Source organism: Chrysochloris asiatica, unplaced genomic scaffold (assembly GCF_000296735.1).
Source record: "Chrysochloris asiatica unplaced genomic scaffold, ChrAsi1.0 scaffold00131, whole genome shotgun sequence".
Lineage (NCBI taxonomy): Eukaryota > Metazoa > Chordata > Mammalia > Afrosoricida > Chrysochloridae > Chrysochloris > Chrysochloris asiatica.
In genome coordinates this window covers 8,802,695-8,813,961 of record NW_006408649.1, presented here as the reverse complement: position 1 = coordinate 8,813,961, position 11,267 = coordinate 8,802,695, and the positions used below count along the sequence as shown (strand labels likewise).

General features: G+C 36.8%; 1 protein-coding gene across 3 annotated transcripts in view; it reads right to left on the bottom strand.

Annotated features, from left to right (window-relative positions):
• The window catches only part of NOL10 (nucleolar protein 10), a 189,112-nt gene that overhangs the window by 48,367 nt on the left and 129,478 nt on the right, over nt 1-11,267 (bottom strand). For all 3 annotated transcript variants that reach the window (XM_006869461.1, XM_006869463.1, XM_006869462.1), the window contains 3 exons: nt 10,547-10,626; nt 10,090-10,188; nt 4,794-4,883 (listed from right to left, as the gene is read on the bottom strand). In XM_006869461.1, the coding sequence (XP_006869523.1) occupies nt 4,794-4,883; nt 10,090-10,188; nt 10,547-10,626 (269 nt within the window). The remainder of the gene's footprint in view (nt 1-4,793; nt 4,884-10,089; nt 10,189-10,546; nt 10,627-11,267) is intronic.

The window sequence follows — 11,267 nt, the reverse complement described above, 5'->3', positions numbered from 1 at the left end:
GCATTTGACAAAATCCAACATCCATGCCTGACAAAAACACTCAACAAAGTAGGAATTGAAGGGAAATTCCTCAACATAATCAAGAGCATATACACAAAACCAACAGCCTACATCGCTTTCAATAGAGAGAAACTGAAAGCCTTCCCTCTGAGAACAGAAACCAGACAAGGATGCCCTTTATCACCACTCCTATTCAATATTGTGCTGGAAGTTTTAGCCAGAGCTATACGCCAAAATAGAGAAGTTAAAGGCATTCAAATTGGCAAAGACTCAGTTAAAAAAGTACAAGACCTCATCGAAAGATTCAGCAAAGTGTCAGAGTATAAGATTAACATACAAAAATCAGTTGGATTTCTCTATAGCAAGAATGATAGTGCTGAAAAGGACATTAGGAAAGCAATACCATTTACAAGAGCTGCACAAAGGATGAAATATTTAGGAATAAACATAACCAGAGAAACAAAGGACTTATACAAAGAAAATTCAAAATACTACTACAAGAAACCAAAAGAGACCTACGAAACTGGAAAAACATACCATGTTCCTAGATAGGAAGACTCAACATCGTGAAAATGGCAGTACTGCCCAAAGCAATTTACACATACAATGCAATCCCAATCCAGATTCCAACAACATTCTTCAAACAGATGGAAATGACAATTACTAATTTTATATGGAAAGGAAAAAGACCCAGGATAAGCAAAGCACTGCTTAAAAAGAAGAACAAGGTTGGAGGTCTCTCACGCCCCGATTTCAAAATTTACTACATGGCTACAGTGGTCAAAACAGTCTGGTACTGGTATGATAAAAGATACATTGATCAATGGAACAGAATTGAGAATCCAGAAATTAACCCAACCACATACAGCCAAACAATTTTCGACAAAGTGCCTAGGCATATTGCATGGGAAGCAGACAGTCTCTGTAACAAATGGTGCTGGCAGAACTGGAAAGTGATATGTGTAAGACTGAAACAAGACCTTTGCCTCATGCCCTATACAAAAATGAACTCAGCATGGATTAAAAAGCTAAATGTGAATCCCAAAATTATGAAGGTCATCAATGACAAAATACGGACAAATGTGAGGGCACTAATTCAGGGCATATACAGACTACCAAACATTTTGAAAAGTGCACAAACAAAAATAGACAAAATAGATGAGTGGGACATACTAAAAATTTAAAACTTATGTGCATCAAAAGACTTCACCAAAAGAGTAAAAAAGGAACCCACAGAATGGGAAAAAATCTTTTGCAACAACACATCAGATAAGGGACTCATTTCTAAAATATATAGGAAGCTACAACACCTCTACAAGAAAAAGACAACCCAATTAAAAAATGGGCATAGGACATGTTAAGAGACTTCACCAAGGAGGACATCCGGGCAGCCAACTAACATATGAAGAAATGTTCTCAATCACATAGCCATAAGACACAGATGTGTTTAAATAAGTTTAAGCACTGTTAATGGAAATATAAAAGTCATTTATCTATCACTCCTGAGCACATGGATAAGGACATAGCTACGGAGGGCTAGAGTTGAGAGTGAAGCATCCAGCTGATATGAATTGAGGGGAAACACACAAGAATGCCCAAACTTGCACATAGTACCCATTTGACCTAGCCTCGATGGCTTGATAATTAGAACTCAACTAGAGGAAGATAAAAAAAAAATAATTTTTGATAAACGAAACAAGTGTAAATTGTTACCATTTGATGAACTTGACCTATACTTATGGATGTAGTAGGTCAAAATATGAACAGAGAGGGAAGGAGTCTTCACATCAAGTATCAGTGGTATCCCCTCTGTACACAAGGTTGATAGGGACAGGCAACTTAGACACTGATACCTAAAATGAGGGGGCAACACAGGCATGAAGTGACTGACTTACAAGGTTTCAAGAGGGAGTTTAGTTTAAGAATGTGTGGGGAAAGACAGAGTCTCCATTGAATAGTTTTCATCTTGTTTAGATGGGTCTGGTTAAAAGAGCTGGGGATAAGATTCTTAGGCTTCAGTAGTGAGTAATTGTTATCATGTTTAATTGAGATTGTCACAACTGTAAATGTAGAAGTTTTATAACAAAAACGGGGGAGTAGTTAGTCTTACAGTCCAGAAACAGAGGACCCTAGGACCATCAACGGAGAAGAGCACGAGCAGAATGTGAGACCTGATACAGAGAAGCAGCGACATCAGAGATGGAGGCAGAGATGAGGACAAAGAGAGAGAGCATGTGAGGACTCTAGACTCATGGAAAGAGAAAGAAACTGAGTGCTGGCGGCCAGGAGGCATGCTTAAAGAATGTGCCCTTCGGTTGTTTAAATTATTATATATTCCTAAGTGTTTTTGTATACAACACCCCAAAAACAACAACAACAACAAAAAAAAAAACAGAATAGAAGCAAATATTGTTGAATGATGATGCATGTAGATTGTAATCACTGCAATGAAATGATGGTGTAAAACTGACGTTCTCTCATGTAAACTATCAAACAATTCACAATAAAAACTTTAAAAAAGTCATTTATCAAAGAATGGTTTCCAATGGTCTTTAAATAATACAATAAAAGAACAGGGTGATGGATTGAAGAGATGATAAGGAAACAGAATAAAAGGAGGAAGTATTGAGCTTGAATCCACTTAGAAATCATGGTACAAAAACTGCCCTTAGGAACTAACTGGTCCTTAGGTTGCATTTTATAGATGAAAAAACTCGGTGACTCATTGAAGCTTAAGGAATTCCCCCAAATTATGAAACTAGCATATCAAAGATCATGAGGATGGTGCAGGACTGGGCTACATTTTGTTCTGTTATATACGAGGTTGGCAAGAGTTGGAGCTGACTCAACAGCCAACTATGCTCAGTCCTCAAGCTCTTGCCAAAATACCCAATTTTTACAGTTCATTCTAGTAAATAACCAAGCTTGGTTATATGCCTTCCTAATTTAAACAGATGAAAACCTGTGTCATCCTCACAACTATTATGTTTGAGACCATTATTGCTGCCACTGCATCACTCTGTCTCTTTTTTGCTGACCTTGCACTCTTGCAAGCATAATGTCCTTCCACAGGAACTGATCCCTCTTCACAGTATGTCCAAAGTACGAGAGATGAAATTGCTCCATCACTGCTCCTAAGAAGTATTCTGGCTATACTTCTTCTAAGATATATTTGCTTATTCTTCTGGTAGTCTACTTCAATATTCTTCATAAACACAATTCAAATACATAGATTCTTCTCCAGTCTTCCGTATTCATTATTCACCTTTCAAATGTATTTGAGGCAACTGAAAATACCATAGGTTGGGTCAGTCACACCTTAGCAATAAAAGTGACATAGTTACTAACCATTTTAAAGAGGTCTTTTGCAGCAGATTACCCAATTCATATGTCGTGTGATTTCTTGACTGTTGCTTCCATAAGCAATTACTGTGGATCCAAGCAAAAATGAAGTCTTTGAAACCTTCAATCTTTCCGCCATTTATCATGATGTTATTTATTGCTCTAGTTGTGAGGATTTTCATTTTTTTTACATTGAGGTGCAATCCATACAGAAGGCTGTAATCTTTGATATTCATCAGTAAATATTTCGAGTCCTCTTTACTTTCATAAAGCAACATTGTGTTATCTTTATACTGAAGATTGTTAATGACTCTTCTCCAGTCCTGATGCCACATTCTTCTTCACAGAATCTAGCTTCTGGGATCATTTGTTCAGCATACAGACTGAAAGAATATAACCCTGGTACACCCCTTTCCTGGTTTTAAATCATTCAGTAACCCCTTGTTTTGCTTGAATGACAACCTCTTGGTCTATGTACAGATTCCAGATGAGCACAATTAAGTGTTCTGGCCTTTCCATTCTTTGCAATGTTATCCATAGCTTGTTAATGATCCACAGGACCAAATGCCTGTGCATAGCCAATAAAGCACAAGTAAACATCATTCTGGCATACTCTGCTTTCTGCCAAGATCCATCTGGCATCAGGAATGATATCCCTCATGCCAGATCTTCTTCTGAATCCAGCTTGAATTTCTGGTAGTTCCCCGCGATGTACTGCTGCAAACATTTTTAAACTACCTTCAGTAAAATTTTACTTGTATGTGATATTGTTTGATGATTTGAACATTTGGTTGGGTCACCTTTCTTTGGAATGGGCACAAATAGGAAACTTCGTATGTTAATTTACTGAACTGGGAAAAACATTGTATATATACAATATGATGTATAGTTTGTAATTTTCAGAGAAATAAAATAGGAAGGAAATTCATTAAAATATTAACATGCTTTTTTCTGGAAAGAAGAATCATGGGTTTTCTACACTTTCAGTACTGAACTTTTGATACCTTACAGGAAGGAGGAAAAATTTAAAGTGCAAAGAAACGTAATAAAGACTTTTTGTTAGCTGCCACCAAGTTGGCCAGTGACTCATGATGACCTTCAACTCATGATGATTCCATGTACAACAGAATGAAATGCTGCTGATCCTGAGCCATCCTCATGAAGTGTGGATTAGACCATTGCAATCTTCCAGGTCTTTCTGTCTAGTCTATTTTAGTCTGAAAGCTCTGCTGAAAATTGGAATAGGTTTTAGCATCACAACACAAACCACAGTGACAGACAGCGGTGGTTGCCAATGAGGTGCGTCAACTAGAAATCAATCTCAGGTTCCTGCACAGAAGGTTTGAATTCAACCACTGAGTTACCATAGCCACACAACTGAAAACATACAAGTTATTATCAAGAAAATTTAGAAACAATCCATCAATATTTTCTGTTTCATAAAATCTTACCTTAACTTTCTTTTTCCACATAGATTTCTGCTTCTCCTCTTCTTCCTCAATTAATTTAAGTGCCAGCTCTTTGTTAACTTTTGGCAATTTCTAGTTAGGGAATAAAAAAAAGTTGTGCTAAGATATCCATGTCATCACTTTAAAGGTTCATAGTTATTATACAAGGAGTATGACTGTACAAATTAAAACCAAACTCTTTTTTTTTTTTTTTTTTTTTTTTTATTGTGAACTGAGTGAAGGTTTAAAGAACAGATCATCAGCCCAACAATCAATAGTTTAAAATGACTGCAATTCCTTCCATGTACCACCAGTTAAGAGTATTTACATCTCTACTCAGTTTAACTCTTGCACTTTCTTCCTGTGTTTTTCACTATCTTCATCTTTCCTGTACCAACCTCCCTCCTGTTGTATACTGCCTTCCCCATGACTCAAGTTAACATATGTCTACCTTCTATTCAGTGAATAATTTTTCTTTTCCTCCTACCCCTGGTAAACATCATAAAGGGTTTTAGCAAGAAAACTTTTTCTTAATTTTTGACAACATTGACTAATTTCCCTCAGCATAATGCCTTCCAGGTTCATCCATGTTATGAGGTATCACCCAGATTCATCATTATTCTTCAACGCTGCGTAGTAGTCAACTGTGTAGACATCATTTTTCTGTGTATTTTTGCTAGTTTCTTTGTGGTCCACATAAAGTACTTCACTGATTCATTTTGTTTGTGGGTTTTCTTTTCATTTTCATTTATGTTGTGTTCATGTTTATGAAATCTTTACGATTTCCCTTTTATTTATTTTGATGTGAAGGTGTGTTAATTTTCTTTGAAGTTACCTTGTAATTATTAATTTTTCCCACATTAAAAATAATCTGTTTTATCTTGAAATCTACTTGACTTCCTTGCCATTTGGGAGTTCTGTATCTATACTATTTCCTCTTTTTCCTTTGAAGTTGACTTTATTATAAAGTGATATCTCTGATTCTCTCTTTAAATACGTCTGTATCTAGACTGTACAGGCAGTCTTCTGTTCTGCTGTACAGAGTGTCCTTATGAGTAGGAGCCGACTGGATGGCACCTAATCACAACACTATCTGAATTGAGTTCTGGGTGGTGGTGTCACATATGTTAATCTCAGGTTGTCATCTGTTCTTCTTAGTTCTCAGTCCAAAGAACACCCTTTAGAATTTTTTGTGAAGTTGGTCTTGTTATTATAAATTTCTTTAATTTTTGTTTATCTGGAAGTGTCCTAATTTCACTATCATATTTGAGGGGCAGGTTTGTTAGGTATAGGGCTCTTAGTTGGCAATTGTTTTCTTTCAGTGTTCTGTATCTGTCATCCCACTGCTTTCCTGACTGCATGGTTTCTGTTGAGAAATCACAGTTTAATCTTATTGATTCACCTTTTCAGGTAACTTCTAGTTTTTTCTAAACTAGTCTCAGAATTCTTTCCTTGTGTTTGGTTTTGGAAAATTTGGTAATATGTCTTGGTGATTTTCTTTTGGGGTCTATCTTATTTGGGGTTCATTCTGCTTTTTAAATGGTTATCTTTTTCTCTTTCATGATGTTAGGAAAATTTTTTTCCAGAACTTCTGGACAATTTTCTCTGAGCTTTTTATTCAGTGTATAGTCCATTTCTGAGATTTTTAGCACTAATCTTCTGGATTTCTAATTACAGATTTTGTAATGTTTCAAATTTTGCATTTATTTAGACTGTTCTTGTAGTTTTTTCTAAACTGTTGTAAAGTTTTTCATATGTTCTTGCTCTACTCAGTCTTTCTGTCAATCCATTGAAGATAGCTAAATATGAGGTTACTGAAAAATTATCCATACTCCAGTTATATTAAAATGGCCATCCATGTCCACATTGAGCATACATGTGAACTAACTCTGGCGAGAGTGACAGTGGATTATGTGGCAAATCATTAGCAAATCAGCCATGGCTTCGTCTATGAAATAATCCATGAGAGACTTTGGTTTCGAAAAGTTTGTGCAAGATGGGTACCGAAACAGCTCACATAAGAAGAGCATAAACAGAAGAACTTGGACATCTGCAAATAATTTTTGAAGGAAGGGCAAAGTGTCTTTAAAAAAAAAAAAAAAAATCGCTACTGGTGATGAGACATAGATTCATTATTACAAGCCTGAGAGTATATGGCAGAGTATGCAAGAGATACAGCCTCAATCGCCAACCAAGAAGAACTTCAAAAACCAACCATTAGTTGGAAAACTAATACTTACAGTTTTCTGGGATTCTCAAGGGCCAGTACTGGAACACTATCAGGAAAAAGGGCTCAAGAATCAACAGTGCTCATTACAATGAGATGCTCACTGAAGGGCTGAAGCCTAAACTTGGGATTAAATGCAGAGGACTGCTATTCAAGGGTCTTTTGATCTTGCATTACAAAGCATGTCCCCACACCTTTGCCCACTGTTGACACTCTGCAAAAGCTTTGTTTTGAAGTGTTAAAGCATATTCCCTATAGTCCTGATCTTATCCCATTGGACTTCCACCTATTTGGTCCCCTGAAAGCAGCCCTTCAAGTAGGGCGATTCATCTATGATAAAAAAGTGAAGACAAGTGTGCATTCATGACTTGCAGCTCAGCCTAGAACATTTATAAATAAGGGAACACAAAGGCTTGTTGCCACATGGACAAAGTGTATTGAAAAGCAAGGAGATTATATAGAAAAATGATGTATTTGTCTATTCTAAAAATTGATGGAAGTACATTCTATAGCCAGAGTGAATCTAGACTATAGAATAATTCTGGACTCATCCTCGTATCATTCTTTTGAATTCTTTCTTAGGTAGTTCCATTATCTTTTCTTCCTAAGAAATGTTTTCTGTCTCTGTATCTTAGCTATTGAGTGAGCCACTGTCTTATTTTTTCATGTGAACTAAAATTGTCTGTTGTATGTTGGTCTGTTATTAGGTTTTTATCAACTGTCTCCTGCTGCATGTGATTAGAGAATGGAAGTGTGTGCTCTGTTTTCTGTTCACCATTACTGCAGCTAAGTTTAGGGCACATTTTGGCTGATGTCTATCGTGGATTAGATGGCACAACAGCTGGTGATGACTCTTTTTCAGTGGGAGCAGCTCCAGAGGGTATGGTTACGATTGAGCTGTATGGGCACGGTAACTGACTCCCATCTATTGGGGCAAGGGAAGAAAACACACATAGGAAAACAAAATGGAATAAGCAAGCAAACAAAAGTGAAAAGAGAGTATGATAAAGGAGAAAACAAGAAACAAAATGGGCAGCAAGAAGAAAAAACAATATAATAACTGAAAAGAAAAAAGAGGGACAGGAAAACAGAGCTGTATAAGAGAAAAATTAGAGAAAATAAAAGGAAGACAAAATCAATAAATAAACACTAAAAACAATTAGAGAGATGAAAAATAAAGAGAGACTTTTATGTCACCCATGTGAATCTGTACCATCAAGCTGCCTTCTGTCTCTCTCCAAATTTGTTCACAATGGTTCAAGATGGCTGCACCATGTCTGAATGGCAGCTTGTTCACGTCTTCTTTCATCACTCCTGCTTAGCTTCTCCCAGGCAGTATCCAATCCACTTCTCTAACCTTTCCTCTGATACTCAGTGTTTCAGGATGTCTATTTCATTTCCTCCATGTCTATTTCATTAGGCCTTTCTGTCTTTGTTGTAGAGGGTGTCTGTACATATTTTCCTAGTCCGCCATCTTGCGGGAAGTCTCCACAAGTAATGGATTGAGGTGGGTCAAATGTTTTAGAAATATCATTATCAGCTTGGTGCTATAAGGATTGCCCTACTCCACATATTTCTCTAGCAAACTTGGAGAAGTTGCATTTGGCAGCTTACATATGAGAAATAAAGGCCTATGACTCACAACTGATTAGCAAGAGGCCAGTACACCAGGTATCGCAGCCATAACTGGTGTTGTGGGAAACTGCTAAAATGCTACTTGGGGATCAGCAGTCCTATTTCCTGTTCCCCAGATGGCAAATTTCCAAAAATTTTAACTACAATTCTGACAATACTATTAATGGCTGGCACAAAAATACCTTATCTCAGACTCCCCTTGCCAACATACACACATACTCATCACTCTTTTAAAATGTTAACAAAGAAATTAGAAAAAGGGAAACATATTAAGGTAATTTCAGAAAACAGCCACCAATTTTCTGTACAGAAATAATAGTATACATATAAACTTCCCCCCAACATTCAATTATAAATATTTGTATCATTTGGTGATTAAATATAATCAATAGGAGGTACTAGAGAGAAACCAGAAGGGAGTCAAGACTTGTCTTTTCAGTTTGATTGCTGTTTGTGTCGGCTTTATGCAGCAGTTCTTTTGCCTGGTAGCTACAGGTAGTTCCAGCAACAGTAGCTGATTCTACTTAGCAGTTGTGCAACATTCCCAGGAACAGCCTCAATAAGTCCCAAGGACCCAGCACATGTCCTCGAAGCCTTCCTCTTATTCCCCAGATCTTGATCAGTATCTGCTTCTTGACGTTACCTTAGTGTTTTTGCCTTTTCAGTTCTCCAGTACCCGGTTAACAATTCTTTACGTTGAATTCTCTCTATTAAAACAACTCATGTGGTTTTTGTTTCCTGACTAAAGCCTTATATCTAATGACCTTTTCTCACAATTCAAATAGATAGTCTATGATACTGTCAAATGTCAGGAAGAAATGGGTATCAGCAAAACCTCAGCTCTCCAAAAACTGAAAACACAATCAGATTTTCTTAGTAGAACTAACAATATTTCTCAGTCTGGCACAAATCCCCACAACAACATAAACTTTGTAATGATAAAACTAGAGTATTCACCCTTATACAAAATAAAATAACACCATTGTTGATGTTGTCATGTGCAGTTAAGTCAGTTCCAATTCAGTGAACCCATATAGTGTTTCTGAGAGTAGCTGTTGTGTTTGAAATGCTGACCTTGCAGTTAGCAGTCCAGTGCTTATCCTACAGCCCCACACCAGGGTTATAAATATACCATGTTGTTGTTGTTAAAGTGTTGTCTAGTCATTTCTGACCCATAGCGATCCTAAGTATAGGGTTTCTGAGGAGCAGCTGGTGAGCTTGAACCATCGACCTTGTAGTTCAAATGACTTGGCAGTTCAGCACATTAACCCACAGCGCCACACCAGGACTCCAAATATGCCACAGTATTAGTCAGAGTTGGAAATTGAGGTTTGGATGAACAACTAAGAAAAAGATGGCTGATTCCTTTGGTACAATACGCAAAATAAAAAGTAAATACTTTCCTCTGGTAAATTTAATGCTGAGCCCAATACTTACCTTTAACTGAACTCTCTGTGCACGTGTTTCTTCTATCTTCTGTCGAATTTTATCTTTCCTATATTCTTCATAAGCAAATGGATTTACCATCAGTTTCACCTTTTCAAAAGTAAAATAAACAATCCTATTTAGCAACATATTTCACACACATCATGACTGTTATGTCAAAGAATAAGCAAACCTCTTAAAAATCATGTACACATTATGAAAATGCATGTAAATAACAAAGAAATGGCTATCGATTGTTTCCCAAACCAAGCCCACTACCACAGAGTCAATTCCAACTCAAAACGACCCTGGATAGTGTTTCTGAGGCTGTAAATCTTTATGGGTCCTGACACCTAGTCTTTCTTCCACATAGCAACTGGTAGATTTAAACTGCTGACCTTGCAGTTAGCAGTCCATAGCTACGTCAGTGCTTATTCAACAATCCGTAAAACTGTAGCTTTGTACTTACCTTGTGATAGAGTCTTATATCCATAAAAAACCCATGCATATATGCCCGAAGAAACGGTGATCCGATGAGATGTGTGAGCCCTAGAAAAAGTTAATAAATCAGAAGAAGGCAGATTCTTATAAAATTTTTATTAAAACTTAAACAGTTTTTTCTTGAACAACAATTTGATTACAGTAAGATTTTACTGCTAAGTTAAAGTTAAAAAGATTAAAATTATCAATCTTCTTAAATTATCTATAGGGAAAATTAAAAATCCACTACAACAATATTATCCTTACTTATTTTAAGCATAATTGTTGTTAGGTGCCATCGAGTCAGTTCTGACTCATAGCAACCCTGTACAGGGTTTCTGAGGAGCATCTGGTGAGTTTGAACTACCAATCTTGTGATTCACAATTCAATGCTAATCCTATAGCAGCACCACACCAGGATGGTAGTACAAAACAGTACCCATTATAAAACAAAATGGAAAGGCAAAATTAAATGTAAGATAGTCTCATAAAATAATTTAAAGTCTTGGTCCAGAAAAATACTTTTCTAGAATCTGTTAAGTTAATAAAACTGCAGGGGTTGAACTTCCATGATGCAGCCTTAAGAAAGAGATCTGAGGAGAACAAACAAGATGGCGGATCGGGTGAACGTATAGCAGAGAGCACCGCCAACAACAACACAGAATACCCGACCAAGCAGGCTCAGAGGATGGTCCCAGAACTCTGAACCA